Source organism: Pholis gunnellus, assembly GCF_910591455.1.
Source record: "Pholis gunnellus genome assembly, chromosome: 23".
Taxonomy (NCBI): Eukaryota; Metazoa; Chordata; class Actinopteri; order Perciformes; family Pholidae; genus Pholis; species Pholis gunnellus.
Genome location: NC_136550.1, coordinates 666,270 through 689,864, shown reverse-complemented (window position 1 = coordinate 689,864; position 23,595 = coordinate 666,270). Strand labels below are relative to the sequence as shown.

General features: G+C 39.3%; 2 protein-coding genes across 2 annotated transcripts; one reads left to right on the top strand and one right to left on the bottom strand.

The window, feature by feature from the left end:
- Positions 1–1,590: 1,590 nt before the first annotated feature.
- Positions 1,591–4,040, top strand: LOC306714803 (GTPase IMAP family member GIMD1-like). Its single transcript, XM_079184938.1, has 4 exons — positions 1,591–1,896; positions 2,014–2,172; positions 2,714–2,979; positions 3,076–4,040. The coding sequence occupies exons 2-4, from the start codon at positions 2,031–2,033 to the stop codon at positions 3,349–3,351; spliced, it is 684 nt and encodes a 227-aa protein (XP_079041064.1). The 5' UTR covers positions 1,591–1,896; positions 2,014–2,030; the 3' UTR covers positions 3,352–4,040.
- Positions 4,041–4,174: 134 nt separating this feature from the next.
- aimp1b (aminoacyl tRNA synthetase complex interacting multifunctional protein 1b) lies at positions 4,175–9,116 on the bottom strand. Its single transcript, XM_079184934.1, has 7 exons — positions 8,997–9,116; positions 6,527–6,621; positions 6,331–6,444; positions 5,707–5,868; positions 5,409–5,608; positions 4,904–5,075; positions 4,175–4,342 (listed from the first exon to the last, which is right to left on the bottom strand). The coding sequence occupies exons 1-7, from the start codon at positions 9,026–9,028 to the stop codon at positions 4,176–4,178; spliced, it is 942 nt and encodes a 313-aa protein (XP_079041060.1). The 5' UTR covers positions 9,029–9,116; the 3' UTR covers position 4,175.
- Positions 9,117–23,595: the final 14,479 nt, after the last annotated feature.

Sequence of the window (23,595 nt, the reverse complement as noted above, 5' to 3'; positions counted from 1 at the left end):
ACATTTTTCATTGCTTTCCATCTCGACCCATTAGAATGTTCTGATTTTAAATGTTAGCATGTCGGCTAACTAGCATAGCCTGCTGCTTATCGTGGTGCTAAACCCCCCCGAGCACGTCGTCCACGCGGACGTAATGGTGAGGAAGCTGTAGCTTTAGCATCAGTCTGTTAGCATGACATCATGCATGTGGCCATCAAGTGCATGTGACCAGTTTACAGGATTCTAGTTACAGAATATAATTCCTTTATTTAGCAACAAATCAAACAACAATCCTGACTCTGCATTCACACAAAGTCATTTAAAATATAGAAATATTTAAATGAAACAAACACAACGTGCATCAACACTTCAATCATCGAGGGTTCAAATGAAAAAGCTGCTTTTGTGAACTTCGGCCTGAAGTGAAGGAACCTTTGATTAAAACATGAGTCTGAATCTCTTTTATCTCTGAACGTCACACGAGCGGTCGGGACGGGAATGAAAACACAGATTTGTGCGTTTCGATCCTTTTGAAAGTTTGCAGCAAAGACAAAACTTTATGACCAAATATGGAAATTATTTCTGGGAATTGCTTTGGAGAGAATGTTCCCTCGGTTGTGGTCGGTCGCTGTTGGGCATCTGTGTCCTCGGTGAGTTATAGAGATAAACACACACACACACACACACACACACACACACACACACACACACACACACACACACACACACACACACACACACACACACACACACACACAGAGATGTCACCTGTTTCCTGCGTGTTACGGAGAGGAAGTGTTTTCTCAGGATGTTTCATAATAATAACAACAACAACTTTAAATATGAGCTAATATGTTTACTGAATCTGTTGGTGTCTCATTATCATGAATTTCTTCATTTCTTCAAAATTATGAAATTTCTTAACATTAATTATTATATAGTAACTATTATGAGTATTATGAGATGTTAAGCCTTTAATATGAGATCACGAGATTGTATACTTTAATTATTATGATCATAATTTAGTTAATATGTTGTAATTATGGCATTATAAGATCTTTACATTATAAGATATGGGAATATAAATGAGTACCTCATGAGAATTTCTGCTTTAATTTAATACTTGATGTCATAACATTGAGATCATAATTAAGAGATTGTATCCCATAAATGTGATGATCATAATTGAGATAATATCTCATAATTATTAAAATACAATTACAATGAAGAGATGAGAAACTTCACATATTTTGTTTCTCATAAATATGGACACACACACACACACACGCACACACACACACACACACACACACACACACACACACACACACACACACACACTATACGTCCCTTTACAAGATGTCCCTTTAAATCTAGATTGCAGGGATGTTTGTCAGTTTTACAGCCTAATAAAAGTGAGGGACAGATGGGGAGGACTGGTTATTATTTAACCAGGAAACACACACACACACACACACACACACACACACACACACACACACACACACAGACACAATAGGTACTATTGATCAGTCCAGGAAGTGTGTGACGGTGTTTTCCTCTCCTGGTGAAGTAGAGCAGGTAACGCTTTCTTTTCTGTCGATCGTGGAGTTTAAATGTTTTGTTCTTGAACAGTTCTTAAATTATTAATGATTCATTAACGACTGATGTGTTTGATTTTAACAAACATCGTCTGAACGTCAGTTTAACGTCAGTTTAATGTTCAATCCAAAGCCACTCACTGCTTTCAATAAGAGAAGGTTGTGTGTCGCTGTTAATCGTGTGGGTTTGATCCACTGATATGTTTATTGTTATAAGAAGAAACATCTAACTGATGAATTTGATCATTTTATGAATGTTTTTACTTCTTTCGGAGGCTCACAACATCAACAAAAGTGACACTACTCGACTTACAGGGTAAGAAATAAAAATAAAACGTTTTTATCCAACCTGAAAAATTGCATTTTTCAGATAAAATACATTTTAATAGAATGTATTAAGGACATTTTGTTTGTTTTTCATTTTGAACTTCAGTTCCATCGTTACCTGTCATGGATCTCCACACGGACACCAACCTTTTAGGACTCCTGAGCAGCTTCGGTCGTCAAGACGAGCGGAACGTGCTCACTCTGAACGTGCTGTTGCTAGGCGACAGGCAGAGTGGGAGGAGCTCCGTGGGGAACGCTCTGATTGGTCGGTAGTTTCTTCACCCAAACGACACATTTGAATCTTTCAAAATTATAAAGTACTATGAGACATAAAACTTCCAATTCTTTAAAGTGAAGCCAAAGCTTCATGAGTTAAAGCTGCATTCTCTCTAGTGTCCACCAGGGGGCGACTCCTCTGGTTGTATAGAAGTCTATGAGAAAATGACTCTACTTCTCTCTTGATTTGTTACCTCAGTAAACATTGTAAACATGAGTTTATGGTCTCAATCTCTAGTTTCAAGTCTTCTTCAATACAGCATGATGTTCATTTAGTAAATGATGGTCCATTTAGAGTCACACAGACCATAAAGCAGGGGATGCTTTAGGGGCGGGGCTACACAGTGATTGACAGGTCTCTACGTCGCTCCTCCTCGGTCCAGATATGGTCACTTCCTGTTCACTGGTTGCAAAAATGACAACATGGCGAAGGTCATAATCCAAGGTTACATTTAAGTAACTTTCACTTCGTAAAAACAGAGAAAGAATGAAGCCACAAATAAAACTTTATTCATCAATTGTTTCTTCAGGTGGAGACGGATTCCAAACCGGCATCTGCGTTTCTGGCGATGCAGTGACGACGGAGCACCGGCTGCTCAGCCGAAACTTCCAGAGGTTCTTTAGAAGGCAGGGGGCGGAGTCAGACCTCACACTGAGAGTGGTTGACACGCCCCCGATGGTGTTGCCACGCCCACAGAGCGTGCACGAGCTCTGCCCCGAGGGCGTGCACGTACTCGTGCTCGTTGCGAGAGCCGACCTGCCGCACGACAACACGCACCTGGAGGAGCAGGTGGAGGTACACACACACACACACACACCTACACACACACACACACACACACACACACACATATATTTTGGATGATTTTGTGTGTTTTGTGTTGTCGTGTAGACTCTCTTCGGTACCGGATGGCGTCGTCACGCTTTAGTCGTTCTCACGCACGCTGACCACCTGGAGGAGGCGGGGCTTCACCCGTCAGACTACCTAACACAGACCAGCGATTGGCTGAGAGCTCTGGCGGAAGAGGCAGGGGGAGGAGTCTCATTCTTGGACAACAGCCGTGATTGGCCGTCAATCAGAGGACGACCGCTGAGAGACCGTCTGCTCCGCCTCTCAGCCGGGAACCATCACAGAGCTCTGACGGTGAGGACGGAGGTCTCACTCTGACTGAACTTCAGAGGAACTGCATACGATTTTAACAAAAAAAGTTTGTGTAGTTTAGTTTAGTTTCCTTAAAGTTTACTGCTATTTCTAAATGTTCTAGTTTAGTGAGTTGAAAGTGTTGTTTGCTGAGACATAAAGGTTCCAAATGGATTCTTTCTGAAGGGCTGAGGTTCTACAAAGAGCCCTTTGAAGAGAGCGTTTATTCAAGGGTTCTTCGTTAGAGTTCCATTAAGAACCTTTTTTGGAAGAAAAAGGATTGTTTGAATCACAGACTATAAAAAGATTCTCCAACACACACTTTATTAACCCTTAATTTGGGGTTCTAGGTATAACTCTCTTCGTTATCGAAAGGTTCTACCAGGAACCAAAAACGAGCTATTCTATAGCGACAGCCAAAGAACCCTCTACGGGTCTTGTTAGTACCTTTATTTTAAGAAAAGCAGGGTAAGGCTGATCAATACTCTCAGTTCTCAAACATATTCAAAGAATGTTTTACAGTTTTATTTTAGTAGACTAGTAAACATAAAGGCATCTCTGTGCTTTCTGCTTTTTTTACATAAAATACTTGAATAAATACTGTCTGGAGTTCAACTATCGTGTTAACTTAAAGTCATTATATAAACAACAACACTGAAGTAAACAGCTGATTGTGTTTTATTTTTTTATTCAATAAACAACAGTGATGAAATTGTCTTTTGTCTTCCTCTTCTGTTGACCAACGGCACTAGCTAGGCTGATAACTAGCTACGTGATTATTGGTTGCCGAGGCTCTTCACAGTATAAGTACATCACATCCTCAGCAGGTATCGTCCCGTATGAAGTGGCGTCTATCTGATGACGGCGTTGGTGAGGGAGGGGGTCCTGCACAGCCCCTTCCCCTTCACCTCAAACCCACAGCCTTTGTAGTTGGCCACGCCCCTTGAGTTGACCTGCAGGTCGGCCTGAAGAAGCTCCCAAACCCTCTCTTTGGACTGCAGCTCTCGGTCCGGGTCACCTGAACACAGAGACAGAGGGTTCATGGTTACCTGGAAACAGACTGCTTCCATTGTCCAGCTAGCTTGACTCGCTATCATGACCATTTAGAATTCCAAGACACAAGTGCCATAAAATATCTGTTAGATGAAAGACAAATCTCTTTGTATTTTTCTTCGTCTTTCTTATGCCGTGTTCACACCAAACACAAAGCAAATTTTACATACAAAGTCAACGAAAAGAAGCGAATGGACGCAAATGAACGCAAATGGACAAGAATGGACACGAGTGGACGCGAGTGGACACGAGTGGACAAGAATGGGCAGGGCTGGCCGCGAACAGACAAGAGTGGACGAGAGTGGATGAGAATAGACATAAATGGACAAGAATGGGCGAGGCTGGACGCAAACAGACAAGAATGGACGCGAGTTGACGCGAATGGAAAAGAATGGACAAGAATGGGCGAGGCTGGATGCGAACAGAATGGACGAGAATGTGAGCGAATGGACGAGAGTGGATGCGAGTGGACGAGAATGTTTGAGAAATTATTTTGTTGGAATTTCATCATTGTAACCACGTTTACCGGGGTAGTTGAGGAAGGTGACCCTGTCTCCGGGGGTGGAGCCTGTGGGCGGGGTCAACAGCTCAGTGCAGTCATCGGGGGTGGAGCAACAGAGGAGGCGGGCCTGGGAGACCACGCCCCTCAACTTACAGGCCTTGACGTTGCATAGCAACACAGCTAGACCGCCCTGGAGCTGCAGAGAGAAAGAAGAAATACTTTTTATGAAAATAGAGAAAATAAAGATTAATAAAAAAAGGGAAGGCACATACTAAGAAAGAAAGAAATTAATAAAGTCTCGGAAACATTTTGAAAATATTCTTGAAATATTTCAGGAAAAACGTTTTTAAATAAAATTGATAATTTGAGAATAAAGTTATAACATTTGTAGAAAAAAGTTGTAATGTTTTTATATTAAAGTCGTGTCAATTTAAGTATAAAGTTGACACATCATGAGAATAAAATTGTAATATTTTGACTATAAAGTCTGGTATTTATGGTCATTTGTTGAATACATCGACCTTGTTACCTCCTCCAGGTGTGTTTTCTCTCCCAGCTTGCTGACGACCGTTCGGGGGGCGTTCTCTCCGACCTCCACCTCCTGGACCGACATCGCCTCGGCCAGCGGGTGGCGCCGGACGCTGAGGATCCGTCCAACCCGAAGGTCCAGTCGTGACACGTCAATGCGAGGCTCCGCCCCCAAGGAGAAGGAGTCAGAGGTGGGACGAGCTGGAAGAGAAAGAGCGAGAAAGGTAAAGTCTTTTCCTTCCATTTCCTTTCTATGTTTCCTCCCTTTCATCATTTCCTCCCTCCTTCCCCCATCTCACCTTTCCTCTCTCCTCCTCTCTTCCTCCTGCTCTGTCTCTCTCTCCGGTCGTGTGAGGAGGCGGGAGGAGGATTTGTTGAAACAGCAGCTGTGGCTCCGGCAGGTTGATTGACAACAGGTGTTGTGGGGGCGGGGCTAACAGGTGGGGAGAGCAAAGCTTTAGCTGAAAGAGAGAAAAAGAGGCAGGAATTGGCAGAAACATATGGTTAAATCTCCAAAAGGGTCTGACTTAACAAAGTTGTTATTACATTAAAATAATCCGCTCCGGTTCTCTCTGGAACCAGCTCAGAGCGAAAGAAAATGATTTACAGTTGTTGGTCTGTGTTTATATTCCTCTTTGTGAGGATCGGGTCGAGGTTTAGACCTTAAAGGACACTTTATAGAAAGTGAGAACTTAACACCAAAGTGAGGACATTTTAGAGTGGAAAGACCATTTTGGGAGCACTCAAAATTTGGGGGACTTAAGGACATGTTAAGAAAGTGAAGTCGTCAAAAGTCTGTTTAATGGTTTAGACCTGGTTTGAGGTTTGAGGGTCTGAATTATGTCCTTATAAATAGTATGTGTGTGTGTGTGTGTGTGTGTGTGTGTGTGTGTGTGTGTGTGTGTGTGTGTGTGTGTGTGTACCGGTGCGTCTCCTCTGTTTGTCCTGGAGCTGAGTTCTCAGCAGCTCGATGTCTTTCTTCAGTTTTCCGTTTTCCACCAGCAGCTTCCTCTGATCTCTGACTGAGGCCTGCAGCACTGAAACAAACACACGAGTAGGTTTAATCTCATCCACAAGGGGGCGCACTGCAGCTGTTGACCTGGATGTGTTTTCTCTTACGTGCTTTCTCTTTCATCAGCAGGGCCTGAGTTTTGAAATACTCCATGATCTGCTCGCCGTCCTCTGCATCGAGTTTTATGAGAGCAGCTGCCAGGCTGAGGAGCAAACAAACAGAGAGTTAACCAGTGTAGCAGTGTGAAACTAAAGGAAATCAGACAAAAGTACATTTTTTGTGTACAATATGAAAAACAAAAAATTCAAAAATATGCTCCCAAAACTCCCAAAAATAATTAAATTCTGTTGTAACACAGGTTGTATGTAATATAAGTGTCTAACAAATCTTTGGTTCAATTCAAGTCTCGGGTCAGTTCGAAAACTACGTAGTACAGTGTTGAGGTACAAGTACCTTACATTTATATACAACTTCATACTTTTTCTCCACTATATTTTAGCAGGAAATAGTGTACTTTGTTTTATTTTCTTATAAAAAAGTTAAAGAATCTACTTTTTAAATCTGTTTTTATTGTTATTCAAAACAAAATAAGATAATATACATTTAGTGCCTTCAAGATACAGAAACTTATTTCCAGAACATTTTTTAACTAGTATTTAAAATAAAAACAGGTTGATAAAGTTATAAAAGTTATAAAGTAGTTAAAAGTAGCTCCGCCTTAAGCACCTAAAATCCAGCTCATACATTAATGCATCAATACTAACAATCCTGTTATATGTGACACTTGGGTGGAAGTACATTCTGCTGTACTTCAGTCAGATTTTAAAGTCAGAACTTTTACTTTTACATCGTTGTATTAGTACTTTTACTGAAGCAAAAGACACCAAATCCCCCAAAACTCAACTCACAAGTACGACACACAATGAGCTCGTCTCTGAAATAAAGACATGAAAGCAAAGAAAGAGTCGTCATTGAAGTTTTGATAGATGTTATCTGTGATGAAGGAACACACATCAAAGGACCACACGCACACACACGGAGACACACACACACACACACACATTCATACACCCTGACTTGCTGAAACCAGCCTATTTGCATAATGATAAACATGCAGCTACTGACACGCCCGTCAGCTGTAAGTCTGGTTAACATTTACATACACAAACACACTCGGCTGTCACCAACACGCTGTATTAAGGAAGACTTGAAACTAGAGATTGAGACCATAAACTCATGTTTACAATGTTTACTGAGGTAATAAATCAAGAGAGAAGTAGAGTCATTTTCTCATAGACTTCTATACAACCAGAGGAGTCGCCCCCTGGTGGACACTAGAGAGAATGCAGCTTTAACACATGAAGCTTTGACTTCACTTTTCAGCTTTTTTCCCGAACCGTAACCAAAAACCAGAAGTCTTAACCCTTAATCTTACTTCTTGACCTTGTGGGGACCAACAACCTTTTTTCCCCAAATGGTGGTTGAGTCCCCACAATGTGAGTAACACAAACTGTCACACACACACACTGGCAGCTGACAGTGAACAGCTGCAGTCGAGCCTCCTGCTATAAATATCAAGAGCTGGTGGAAGATGAACGGGAGGATGAAGTACTCAGACCTTTTACTGAAGTACAAGTAGCAGTATTGCAATTGAAAAACACTTACATTCTGCAGAATGATTTCCTTTATTTTATGTTTATTATTGGAATTATATTTCTGATTTGTTTCAGTCCAAGCTGAATTTGAATGTTGTCGAGGTTTCAGCTAATTTAATTAACTAGTTTACTAATTTACTGTTGTCATGTAGTTTTATACATTAACATGCTAATTTTATGAACTGATGAAATGTTTAATAATGTAGATAATATGAATCTGTAAAGTGACTAACACCGTCAGATAAATGTAGTGGACTAAAAATTACAATAGTTCCTGCTAAAATGTAATACAAGTGTAAAGTGGCATGAAAGGAAAATTCTGACAAAGGCACAAGTACCTTACATGTTTACTTAAACAATAGAGTTCACAGCAAATAATACTATTGGAGAGCATGAATCTGAGGTAAACAACATGTTTTAAATAATTTAAAGAGAAAAGAGCACCACGTCTTATGAAAAGAGCCTTTGAAATCAATCAAAGAATAATTCTTTACCACTTTTCTGCTTTATGGTCTAAAATTAATCAAACGAAAAGTATTTGTTTTGATTTTGCCACAACAACAACAACAACAAAACGCTCCGAAATTAAAGCCGCTTATAGAAAATAGAAAAAAAGGACAACGATCTACAACAATGTATAATGATGAATAATTTAACATGTGGGAGTTTTAAATTAAAAAATAATTATTTGAATAATCTTATCCAACGAATGCCAAAGAAAACCAACGAATGCCAAAGAAAACCAACGAATGCCAAAGAAAACCTGACAATAGCGGCTAAAAATGTAATTTTATGTGTGATTTCACCTTTAAAAACCCTATGAAGGTGTTTAGATCTTCATATTGTCTTTGTATACAGACAACAAACACACACATGTCTGTAGCTTAGTGGCTTTGTAGCTTAGTAGCTTTGCAGGACGTACCTGGGGTTAAAGAGGTTGTCCACGTTGTCCATGTTGGACGATGTTGTCGTTCGGCCGGTCGGAGACGGAGAGCTCAGAGTTTGTCTTCAGCTGAGACTCATTCAGTCCGTCAGCTGTCTGGTTCCATCGCCAGCTGCTTGGTCAACACCTCCCCTTTCAAATCACAGGACGAGTTTCTGTGATCTGGAAGTTTATTATTGAAGGAAACCAAGTGTTTTATGTTTATTTTATTTTAAGTATTCAAATCCTTTATTGACATTAATGTACTAATACCACACTGTAAAAATACTGTGTTACGACTCAGTAAAAGTGCATTCCTGAGTATTATGAGCTGTGAAAGTACTCATTGTGCAGTAAAGGGTTTTTATATTCTGACTATTACTATTAATTTCATTGCTTTTTAGACTTCTACTCAACTACTTATCAGAGGTAAATACATGATATATTTTTACATGATATGAAGTGGTACTATGATCTACCCAGTAGTACACAAAGTATCTCAAACTGGCTCCACGTTGACAAACTACAACATTATGATTTTATGTATTTATTAAATAAAAACAAATATTATATTTTACAATAATGAAGCCACTCTGAAGTACGAGTACTTTTTTAAGTACCTTTTGCTAATAATACTATGGTACTTTTACTAAAGTAACATTTTGAATCCAGTACTTTTACTTGTTGTGGAGTATCTCCACACCCTGGTATCTATACGTTTGCTTTATGTCTTTATATTTGTGTATATTTCAAGAACATATTACTGAACTTACCCTTTATTGTACTTCATTATATAATATCAATGTGTAGTATATATATATATATATATATACAGTATATATATAAACATATTTGTTTTACTGTAAAGAAATTGGTATTTTCTGTAAAATTTCGATAAAAGACTATTTGTTTTGGTGAATAATGTTTGATTATAAAGTTTTTTGCAGTGTTTATAATAGAGTTGTTTTTGACAGACCTCATTCGTTCCATGATCAACATGTTTCTTTGCAGCTGAAACATATCATTGGATCAAGTAAGTTAAGTGTAAGTTAAGGCGTCAGTATGCAGAGAATGTGTGTGTATGTGCATGTGTGTGTGTGTGTGTTATATATAGAGAGACAGCGGTGTGTTGTGTTTAAGGTGTGTGGGGTTTTCCAGAACACAAACAGCCCCCTCTGGTGGAAGAACCCGGTACACAAAACAACATCCACATCCCAAACTTGATCTACTTCCTGTTTGTTCCAACTCCCACATCAGCATACTAGCTAGTGCGCTAGAAACATATTTAGTATGTCCCAAAACATAGTATGCCTCTACGCACTTAGTAAGAACATCTGTAGCATTTATTAAAAACTATGTTGTTTGGAACAGGTTATACTTTTTCTTTTTACTTCTGGTTCTAGTTTATCATCGGTGGGTCACTTTAGTCTAAACATGTTGGAAACAACACGCATGATTTTCAGGATCCGTGTGGTTTTAAGCTTTAATATGAGTTTGGTTTTTTACAGGCTTTGTGCAATTAAAGTCTGTCGAAATGAAATGAAAATTAAAGTAATTAACATTTTAGTTAATTCACAATCTAACAGCTTTCGTGTGTGTTTTTATACGTTTATATTTGGTCAAATCTCTCGACAAATGATGAGCCCTGAAAAGGCTACAATCCAAAAGATAATGCATTAAAAATCCTTAATAAAGCCGGTTTGATGTTTAATATGTCATATGTAGGTGAAGGTCACATGATCAGCTCCTATTTTACCAGCAGAGTCTTTTGAACAGTCTGAAGATTAAAACACAAACATTTAAAGTTTTGAACGAATGATTTAATAAATTCCCCATCAAGCTAGCTGGCTTGCTAAGCTATCTAGCTCGACCTCGTGGGCTCATTTGGACTTACGTGTTCTCTTTTTCCTCCTCATTGATGGACGATGATGTTAATTCGGAAATTGAAATTTGCAAGGTGAAATCGACGCGGAACCTCGAACGAACGGCTTTTGAAATTGTATTGGCGCATGAAATCAGTAGTTTTTGTTTATTAGAGCTCACAATCATTCATCACAATCACTCCTGTGTGGCTTACCTCAGGCGGGGATCAAACCCGCTGTGCGATGTCGTCGGTCGGCGTCCTTATCCACTGGACCATCTCCGGCACAGATCAACAAGGAGAATGAGAGAGGAAGAAGATCAGACTGAAGCTACAGAGAGTTCACCTTCATCAACCTGCAGAGAAACGTCTACACACTGAAACACATTTTACATTAAATAACCTGAAACATGCTGTGAAGACTCACAAATGTCCATGTGTCCATGGCAGCTTAGCTGGGTTCAAGCCTCTCCAAAAAAAATGTTGACCCTCTGAAACCCCTTAAAACATGCAGATAATCCCTTAAAACCCTTAATAGGAACAACAGAATTGGCTCAATTAAAAGACAGAAATGTTTTTTAAGGGTTTAAAAAAACTCTTAAGCAAAGGAGATAACCAATCAAATCTTTTAATAACCGGAAACCTGCTGTGAAGACTCACAGATAGATGAAAGATCAATACCAAAAGGAAACTGTTCAAGGTTGTGATAGCTCAACCAGATGAGAAACTCTTCTGCAGTCTGAACGTTGTGGGTTCAAGACCCTCCTAATTTGAATTAAAACTTAAAGTTCCTGTAAACCATGAAAATAAACCATTGAAACCACAAAAAGGTTTTTGAGGTTTTAAAACCTCTTACACTGTGGTGATACTCCAATAAAATCTTCTCATATTAATCCATTAATTAACCTCACATTTGAATCTTGATTAGAAAATGAAAGTCATTTTAGGTACAAATGAAGGTTCAGTTACCTTTTATGTTAGAAGAAGAACCAAACATCTCTGATCAGATCTGAGTGTCTTAATGAAACACACTGATTGGTTCGACTCATTAAAAGGCTTTTCACAACAAGAGACACCTTTATGAAAGAGAAAACACAAACAGCACAAATGGGATTAGAACTCACAACCTTCAGATTAGGTAACATGTTCTCGACCAGCTGAGCTCTCAGGGCTTTGGGAGCACTTATTTATCTTTCAATTGATGTGGTTCTTCCAAATGTTTGAGTCTTCATGACAGGTTTAAGGTTATTTAGAGTTTTGACTGGTTATCTTCTCAGAGTTTTAAAAACATTTTCTCTTTTCCTATTAAGGGTTTTAAGGGAATATCTGCATGATTTAAGGGGTTTCAGAAGGAAAAAAATCTTTATGGAGGAGTTTGAACCCACAACCTTCATACTGTGGAGCACTTTCTCATCCCCCTGAGCTGTGAAGGCATCTTACAACTCAACGTTTTGATTTGACATTGTTTCATCTGTTTGTGAGTCTTCACAGCACGTTTCAGGTTATTTAATGTAAAATGTGTTTCAGTGTGTAGACGTTGTTTCTCTGCAGGTTGATGAAGGTGAACGCTCTGTAGCTTCAGTCTGATCTTCTTCCTCTCTCGTTCTCCTTGTTGATCTGTGCCGGAGATGGTCAGACTGTAGCTGGTCTCTCTTGAGCTGTGATGTGATGTGTTCATGACTCTGGTCCTCTGTCTCCTCTCACAGGGAGAAGATGATCGGCAGCATTTTTCATTAGAGTATCACCACAGTTTAAGGGTTTAAACCCTCAAAAACCCTTTTTTCCTGGTTTCAATGGTTTATCTTGATGGTATCTTTAAAGGATTCAAATCAGACAGAAAACACAAAATGTGTTAGAGGGGCTTGAACCCACAACCTTCAGATAATGATCATGGATCTCATCTGGTTGAGCCATCAGGACTGTTAGGAAAGTAAAGTATTTTTTAACTAAGGTTGTTTCATCTATTTGTGAGTCTTCACAGCATGTTTCAGGTTATTTAATGTAAAATGTGTTTCAGTGTGTAGACGTTGTTTCTCTGCAGGTTGATGAAGGTGAACGCTCTGTAGCTTCAGTCTGATCTTCTTCCTCTCGTTCTCCTTGTTGATCTGTGCCGGAGATGGTCCAGTGGATAAGGACGCCGACCGACGACATCGCACCGCGGGTTTGATCCCCGCCTGAGGTAAGCCACACAGGAGTGATTGTGATGAATGATTGTGAGCTCTAATAAACAAAAACTACGAATTTCATGCGCCAATACAATTTCAAAAGCCGTTCGTTCGAGGTTTCGCGTCGATTTCAACTTGCGAATTTCAATTTCCGAATTTACATCATCGTCCAACGAGGAGGAAACAAAGAATACGTAAGTCCAAATGAGCCCACGAGGTCGAGCTAGCTAGCTTAGCAAGCAAGCTAGCTTGATGGGGAGGTTTTCAAATATATTTAAAAAACTTTTCTTTCTGGTTTCAATAGTTTATCTTTATGGTTTACAAGAACAATCCCTGAAGGGACTTTAAATGTTTCCATCAAATCAGACAGAAAAAACAAACTGTTGGAGGGGCTTGAACCAACAACCTTCAGAATAAACAGAAGTTTATCATCTGGTTCAACTATCATGACATTTAGCACCACACAGTTTTGATTTGAAATTGTTTCATCCATTTGTGATAAACTAATTATATTGATCTGAATGATTTGTCAAATTGGTAAGACAAATGGAAAAGATTTTTGAAATTTTGTATAACAAATAAATAAATAAACTATCGGATAATAAAGGATTATTAATAAAGTCACCTGACTTTCACCTCCACCTGCTCACCTGTGTCCCAGTTTCCAATCAGCCGTGTCAGTACATGTACCAGACCCTTTCCCCCAGTTTGTCTGTGTTCCATTGATTCCCAGCCACCAGGACCAGGACCAGGACCAGGACCAGGACCAGGACTAGGAAAAGCACCTCTATCCGTCTGTATTCTTATAAATATTCACTTCTTCTTCTATAAACCATCCACCGTTTCCGTCTGTCTGGATTGTCTCTATTTTGGTCGTTTCCTATTCCATCTGAAGTTTCTGGATTCATATTTCTGCTGCATTAATGTGTATGTTGCATCGTAACTTCTTTATATAAATGTAAACTGAGTTATGACTACAAACTGGCCTTTTAATTTATTTGTTGGTATAAGAACCATAAACTATAACGAAGACTTCAACAACTTCGTATGGTCCTTGGGTGTGTTGGTCAGCCTCTTATGTTTGTTTCTTAAAAGAAAAAAATGAAACAAATGTAATTGTTGCAAAAAAAACATCTGTAATTGAATTCTGTCCTGATTATTTTGTGCATATATTCCTTGAGGCCTTGTATCCATCTGCAATATATGCAATACATTGTATTAAATATTTTACATGATTAGATTACTTTAATAAATTACAGAAAAAGAAAAAGTTCTACCTTGTAACTTTTCTTAACTTCAGTAAAGGTTTGGACCAAAAAAAGATCCAGAAGTTTGAACTGCTTTCATCGCCACTTGAAAATTTGTTGTTTATTAAGAATTAAAATCCATAAATACACAAAGAAGTGATGCAGACAGCAAAAAGATCTGCAGGATCAAAGTTAAAGTACTGACAACATGTCGTCCAGTTGAGCTTTAAGTTCATTAATAGGTTCTACTCATATTCTACAAACACATTCAAGCTGATGAAAGCATTTGATTTCATTCAATCTAATGATAAGTGTCTAAACTCTACAAAGGAGTCATCATGTTACCTTTGTTCTCCACTAGATGGCACTAACGCCTCATTAATGGATGTTTGTTTGTTTTTCATAGTGGAGATGTTCTGTGTTCAAACAGGAAGAACTCAGTTTACTTCTCAACTAAAACTGGAGTTGTGTCATAAAGTCACAAACTCAAAGCAGTCAATTACAGTTTCATGTGTCGTTGAAGTAAAAGATTATTGCATCACTACACTGAACACGAACAGTAAAGGAAACTTCATGTTGCTGTTAAAGCATCAAAATAGTAAAACATCAAACCACATTAAATGAGCGTATTGATAAGTATTTATCAGAAATATTATGGTACAAAGTGGTTATGAAGTCCCTGAGGGAACTACAAAGAGATGGAAAAAGACTACAATAAGACACAAAAACTACAATAATACACAAAAACTACAATAATACACAAAAACTACAATAGACACAAAAACTACAATAAGACACAAAAACTATAATAGACACAAAAACTACAATAAGACACAAAAACTACAATAGACACGAAAACTACAATAAGACACAAAAACTACAATAATACACAAAGACTACAATAAGACACAAAAACTACAATAATACACAAAGACTACAATAATACACAAAGACTACAATAATACACAAAAACTACAATAAGACACAAAAACTACAATAATACACAAAGACTACAATAAGACACAAAAACTACAATAATACACAAAGACTACAATAAGACACAAAAACTACAATAATACACAAAGACTACAATAAGACACAAAAACTACAATAATACACAAAGACTACAATAAGACACAAAAACTACAATAATACACAAAGACTACAATAAGACACAAAAACTACAATAATACACAAAGACTACAATAATACACAAAGACTACAATAATACACAAAGACTACAATAATACACAAAAACTACAATAAGACACAAAAACTACAATAATACACAAAGACTACAATAAGACACAAAAACTACAATAATACACAAAGACTACAATAAGACACAAAAACTACAATAATACACAAAGACTACAATAAGACACAAAAACTACAATAAGACACAAAACACTACACTAAGACACAAAGACTACAATAAGATACATAAAGACTACAATAATACACAAAGACTACAATAACACACAAAGACTACAATAAGAGTATAATAACAGTTTTCTGTGAGTTTGTTTTATAGAAATATTATGACTTTATTCTCATAATATTATAACTAATTCATGTGTCATGAACAGCCTGAAATATCAATTATTAATCAAAATATTCTCTTAATTCCAGACATACAGGACGACGGCCACATAAGGGAGGAGTCTGTCACGGAAACCAATCAGTTCTCTCTTCCTCATGAAGGTGTTGATATATAAACGACAGACAGACCCTGTGAGTGAGACCAAAGAAGTTTAATGTCTTCTCTGTACAGGAAGTGTTGTAAATATATTCTGTCTGGACGTATTGATCCAGAGAATTCCTGATCTCTACAGACTGTTCAAAGTGTGACTGGATGATTTACAGGTAGGCTCCTTCTTCTCTGCTTTAACTCTCAGTCCTCACGATGGACTCAACCAGCGGACCAGCACGTCCTCCTTTACTTATGTTGGCAGGGTGAGGGTTAACACAATCATTAGGGAAAATACCAACAATTACTTTAGTTTAAAATGAGAATAAAATGACAACTAAACGGTGGAACATCTTTCAAACACAGTTTGTCTCACTGCTCCAACAACACGTCGTCTGTATTTGAGTTCATGTTCACACTTGAAGAGGCGTTCACAGGAAAACAAATCCTCCTTTTGTGGAGGTCACTAACTGAATGTGGACCAGACGTTAGCAGATGTGTTTTAATAATCATGACTTACTATCTCATAATTCCAACAGGTCTTGAGCTGTGACGTGATGTGTTCATGACTCTGGTCCTCTGTCTCCTCTCACAGGGAGAAGATGATCTGCAGCATCCTGCTGCTCATCACACTGACCTCCTGTGTCTCTGGTTAGTTTACAGCTTCACTTTGTTCTCCACACAGACTAAATACACCTTCAGCCTCACTAACACACTTTAACATGACTCTAGTTATTATTACAATCATGCACCTTTTTCATACCTTTGTGTCTTTAAAGCTCAGCGTCAGTAAACATCTCCAGGTGGAGTTTAAAGGCTCTCATGTTGTCAGTTTGTCTGCTCCTCACTCTCCCTCTCTGTCTCCTCAACAGGACCAGTAGTGAATGTGACACAGAGCTCCTATCAGGCAGAGGAGAACCACAACGTCACTCTGGAATGGACCTTCAACACCAGAACAGACGGTTCCATCAAGTCCATTAACATCTACTGTGAGATGTTCACTGTTCTCAGACCCTTCGTCCTGTTTCATCTTCATGAAGGTGTCGAGGTCTCAGAGTCTCAGGACAAACGGTTTGCAGGACGAGTTCAGTTTGACAAAGACGTCCTCAGAGAAGGACGACTCAGACTCCACATGTCCAGACTCAGGACTGATGACTCAGGTCTTTACCTGTGTGATGTGAACACAGGTGATGATGGGGGTTCTAGTGAATGTCACCTCAATGTCACAGGTGAGTTGATTCAGTAGAAGTTTCCTGGATAAAAAAGAACCTGATTATTGTCGTTACACTTCCTTCTTACAGGATCTGTGGAATATGTTTCAGTTTAATCTGTTGAGGACATTTAGTTTATGTTTCAGTGAGATGTTGGTTCTTCTCATGAATGACTCAGACTCGTTTGTCTCTTTACAGCAGAGAGGGTTCAGCCCAAACCTGAGACACCAAACTCAACAAGAGGAAGAGATCCTTCCCCCAGAGGAAGTCCATCACGACCAGTGAGTCCGGAATGGATCGTCATCTACTGTTTAGTGGGACAGACGGGAGCAGGAATTCTATTTTTTTATTTGTGGTTGTTCTGTGTGGTTAGAGAACCAGAGTCACTGATTCACTCCATATAGACTCAGATGATTCTAGTCCCTCAGAGGTAGGAGGTCCAAAGGAGCATCTGATGTTCTGGTTGTGATGATCTGATGAGCTGCTGGTCGTAGCGGGGTGAGAGGGGTGAGAGGGGTGAGAGGGGTGAGAGGGGTGAGAGGGGGGAGAGGGGTTCTCGAGGATGGAGTAATGTGCAATAGTAACATCTCTACAAAAAAATAAAACTCTGAAAGTAACTTCCTTCTCTTTCACTGAACTCAACTCCAACCTGCAGACCCGCACTTTATTCTTTATTTATGTTTATGTTTCATAAGTTGTTTCCATTCATGTCTCTTGTGCTTCGTCTTGTTTCCTCATGAGTAGAACTAATAGCAGCAGACGGATCAGGACTGGTTTTGTTCAGCAGCGTCACATTCAGACTGAAAACAAGACGATGTGATGATTATCAGTCTGTAACTATCAGAACTATAAATGTCTTCTAGTTTGAGAGGGACTGAGCCAGTAATATATATGAGAATTATATCTAAATAATATGGAGGTTAAATCATAAATACATGATCACAGAGAGAGAATACAGCATTACATAGTCTACTGTCATACAGAAGAACATGTATAAAATACACAAGGATTGTTCTGGTTACAGTTTGTTACAGTGAGTTTCTGTTGAGGAGACACGACTTTTCCCTCCGTCATCTAAAACCAGTCCAGACTTCAATAAGACACAAAAAGACTAAAACCAGTCCAGTATTTCCTGGTTCTTCCTCAGAGTAATAATCATAATCTATGTAACTGGCTCCATCTAGTGACAGAAACACAGCAGTGGTTCCTCTCTTGGTGTCCTCTGATCAGACGTGTTGTCACAAGAACCACAGAAGAAGAAGAAGTGTTGCAGTGACTACAGACAGACTGTAGCTGGTCTCTCTTGAGCTGTGATGTGATGTGTTCATGACTCTGGTCCTCTGTCTCCTCTCACAGGGAGAAGATGATCGGCAGCATTTTTCATTAGAGTATCACCACAGTTTAAGGGTTTAAACCCTCAAAAACCCTTTTTTCCTGGTTTCAATGGTTTATCTTGATGGTATCTTTAAAGGATTCAAATCAGACAGAAAACACAAAATGTGTTAGAGGGACTTGAACCCACAACCTTCAGAGAATGAACATGGATCTCATCTGGTTGAGCCATCAGGACTGTTAGGAAAGTAAAGTATTTTTTAACTAACGTTGTTTCATCTGTTTGTGAGTCTTCACATCACGTTTCAGGTTATTTAATGTAAAATGTGTTTCAGTGTGTAGACGTTGTTTCTCTGCAGGTTGATGAAGGTGAACGCTCTGTAGCTTCAGTCTGATCTTCTTCCTCTCGTTCTCCTTGTTGATCTGTGCCGGAGATGGTCCAGTGGATAAGGACGCCGACCGACGACATCGCACCGCGGGTTTGATCCCCGCCTGAGGTAAGCCACACAGGAGTGATTGTGATGAATGATTGTGAGCTCTAATAAACAAAAACTACGAATTTCATGCGCCAATACAATTTCAAAAGCCGTTCGTTCGAGGTTCTGCGTCGATTTCAACTTGCGAATTTCAATTTCCGAATTTACATCATCGTCCAACGAGGAGGAAACAAAGAACACGTAAGTCCAAATGAGCCCACGAGGTCGAGCTAGCTAGCTTAGTAAGCCAGCTAGCTTGATGGCGAATTGTTTTAATACATTTTAAAAACTTTTCTTTCTGGTTTCAGTAGTTTTAGTTTATCTGCTCACTTGTGTCCCAGTTTCCAATCAGCCGTGTCAGTACATGTACCAGACCCTTTCCCCCAGTTTGTCTGTGTTCCATTGATTCCCAGCCACCAGGACCAGGACCAGGACCAGGACCAGGACCAGGACCTTTATCTGTCATATTGGTCTATACATCCTCCATCTTTTTCATCTGTCTGGATTGTCTGTATTTTGGACCATTACTATTATATCTGATATTTCTGGATTCATATTCCTGCTGCATTAATGTGTATGTTGATGATTATCAGTCTGTAACTATCAGAACTATAAATGTCTTCTAGTTTGAGAGGGACTGAGCCAGTAATATATATGAGAATTATATCTAAATAATATGGAGGTTAAATCATAAATACATGATCACAGAGAGAGAATACAGCATTACATAGTCTACTGTCATACAGAAGAACATGTATAAAATACACAAGGATTGTTCTGGTTACAGTTTGTTACAGTGAGTTTCTGTTGAGGAGACACAACTTTTCCCTCCATCATCTAAAACCAGTCCAGACTTCAATAAGACACAAAAAGACTAAAACCAGTCCAGTATTTCCTGGTTCTTCCTCAGAGTAATAATCATAATCTATGTAACTGGCTCCATCTAGTGACAGAAACACAGCAGTGGTTCCTCTCTTGGTGTCCTCTGATCAGACGTGTTGTCACAAGAACCACAGAAGAAGAAGAAGTGTTGCAGTGACTACAGACAGACTGTAGCTGGTCTCTCTTGAGCTGTGATGTGATGTGTTCATGACTCTGGTCCTCTGTCTCCTCTCACAGGGAGAGAAGATGATCGGCAGCATTTTTCATTAGAGTATCACCACAGTTTAAGGGTTTAAACCCTCAAAAACCCTTTTTTCCTGGTTTCAATGGTTTATCTTGATGGTATCTTTAAAGGATTCAAATCAGACAGAAAACACAAAATGTGTTAGAGGGACTTGAACCCACAACCTTCAGAGAATGAACATGGGTCTCATCTGGTTGAGCCATCAGGACTGTTAGGAAAGTAAAGTATTTTTTAACTAATGTTGTTTCATCTGTTTGTGAGTCTTCACAGCACGTTTCAGGTTATTTAATGTAAAATGTGTTTCAGTGTGTAGACGTTGTTCCTCTGCAGGTTGATGAAGGTGAACGCTCTGTAGCTTCAGTCTGATCTTCTTCCTCTCTCGTTCTCCTTGTTGATCTGTGCCGGAGATGGTCCAGTGGATAAGGACGCCGACCGACGACATCGCACCGCGGGTTTGATCCCCGCCTGAGGTAAGCCACACAGGAGTGATTGTGATGAATGATTGTGAGCTCTAATAAACAAAAACTACGAATTTCATGCGCCAATACAATTTCAAAAGCCGCTCGTTCGAGGTTCCGCGTCGATTTCAACTTGCGAATTTCAATTTCCGAATTTACATCATCGTCCAACGAGGAGGAAACAAAGAACACGTAAGTCCAAATGAGCCCACGAGGTCCAGCTAGCTAGCTTAGTAAGCCAGCTAGCTTGATGGCGAATTGTTTTAATACATTTTAAAAACTTTTCTTTCTGGTTTCAGTAGTTTTAGTTTATCTGCTCACTTGTGTCCCAGTTTCCAATCAGCCGTGTCAGTACATGTACCAGACCCTTTCCCCCAGTTTGTCTGTGTTCCATTGATTCCCAGCCACCAGGACCAGGACCAGGACCAGGACCAGGACCAGGACCTTTATCTGTCATATTGGTCTATACATCCTCCATCTTTTTCATCTGTCTGGATTGTCTGTATTTTGGACCATTACTATTATATCTGATATTTCTGGATTCATATTCCTGCTGCATTAATGTGTATGTTGATGATTATCAGTCTGTAACTATCAGAACTATAAATGTCTTCTAGTTTGAGAGGGACTGAGCCAGTAATATATATGAGAATTATATCTAAATAATATGGAGGTTAAATCATAAATACATGATCACAGAGAGAGAATACAGCATTACATAGTCTACTGTCATACAGAAGAACATGTATAAAATACACAAGGATTGTTCTGGTTACAGTTTGTTACAGTGAGTTTCTGTTGAGGAGACACAACTTTTCCCTCCGTCATCTAAAACCAGTCCAGACTTCAATAAGACACAAAAAGACTAAAACCAGTCCAGTATTTCCTGGTTCTTCCTCAGAGTAATAATCATAATCTATGTAACTGGCTCCATCTAGTGACAGAAACACAGCAGTGGTTCCTCTCTTGGTGTCCTCTGATCAGACATGTTGTCACAAGAACCACAGAAGAAGAAGAAGTGTTGCAGTGACTACAGACAGACTGTAGCTGGTCTCTCTTGAGCTGTGATGTGATGTGTTCATGACTCTGGTCCTCTGTCTCCTCTCACAGGGAGAAGATGATCTGCAGCATTTTTCATTAGAGTATCACCACAGTTTAAGGGTTTAAACCCTCAAAAACCCTTTTTTCCTGGTTTCAATGGTTTATCTTGATGGTATCTTTAAAGGATTCAAATCAGACAGAAAACACAAAATGTGTTAGAGGGACTTGAACCCACAACCTTCAGAGAATGAACATGGATCTCATCTGGTTGAGCCATCAGGACTGTTAGGAAAGTAAAGTATTTTTTAACTAACGTTGTTTCATCTATTTGTGAGTCTTCACAGCACGTTTCAGGTTATTTAATGTAAAATGTGTTTCAGTGTGTAGACGTTGTTTCTCTGCAGGTTGATGAAGGTGAACGCTCTGTAGCTTCAGTCTGATCTTCTTCCTCTCTCGTTCTCCTTGTTGATCTGTGCCGGAGATGGTCCAGTGGATAAGGACGCCGACCGACGACATCGCACCGCGGGTTTGATCCCCGCCTGAGGTAAGCCACACAGGAGTGATTGTGATGAATGATTGTGAGCTCTAATAAACAAAAACTACGAATTTCATGCGCCAATACAATTTCAAAAGCCGCTCGTTCGAGGTTCCGCGTCGATTTCAACTTGCGAATTTCAATTTCCGAATTTACATCATCGTCCAACGAGGAGGAAACAAAGAACACGTAAGTCCAAATGAGCCCACGAGGTCCAGCTAGCTAGCTTAGTAAGCCAGCTAGCTTGATGGCGAATTGTTTTAATACATTTTAAAAACTTTTCTTTCTGGTTTCAGTAGTTTTAGTTTATCTGCTCACTTGTGTCCCAGTTTCCAATCAGCCGTGTCAGTACATGTACCAGACCCTTTCCCCCAGTTTGTCTGTGTTCCATTGATTCCCAGCCACCAGGACCAGGACCAGGACCAGGACCAGGACCAGGACCAGGACCTTTATCTGTCATATTCGTCTATACATCCTCCATCTTTTTCATCTGTCTGGATTGTCTGTATTTTGGACCATTACTATTATATCTGATATTTCTGGATTCATATTCCTGCTGCATTAATGTGTATGTTGATGATTATCAGTCTGTAACTATCAGAACTATAAATGTCTTCTAGTTTGAGAGGGACTGAGCCAGTAATATATATGAGAATTATATCTAAATAATATGGAGGTTAAATCATAAATACATGATCACAGAGAGAGAATACAGCATTACATAGTCTACTGTCATACAGAAGAACATGTATAAAATACACAAGGATTGTTCTGGTTACAGTTTGTTACAGTGAGTTTCTGTTGAGGAGACACAACTTTTCCCTCCGTCATCTAAAACCAGTCCAGACTTCAATAAGACACAAAAAGACTAAAACCAGTCCAGTATTTCCTGGTTCTTCCTCAGAGTAATAATCATAATCTATGTAACTGGCTCCATCTAGTGACAGAAACACAGCAGTGGTTCCTCTCTTGGTGTCCTCTGATCAGACATGTTGTCACAAGAACCACAGAAGAAGAAGAAGTGTTGCAGTGACTACAGACAGACTGTAGCTGGTCTCTCTTGAGCTGTGATGTGATGTGTTCATGACTCTGGTCCTCTGTCTCCTCTCACAGGGAGAAGATGATCTGCAGCATTTTTCATTAGAGTATCACCACAGTTTAAGGGTTTAAACCCTCAAAAACCCTTTTTTCCTGGTTTCAATGGTTTATCTTGATGGTATCTTTAAAGGATTCAAATCAGACAGAAAACACAAAATGTGTTAGAGGGACTTGAACCCACAACCTTCAGAGAATGAACATGGATCTCATCTGGTTGAGCCATCAGGACTGTTAGGAAAGTAAAGTATTTTTTAACTAACGTTGTTTCATCTATTTGTGAGTCTTCACAGCACGTTTCAGGTTATTTAATGTAAAATGTGTTTCAGTGTGTAGACGTTGTTTCTCTGCAGGTTGATGAA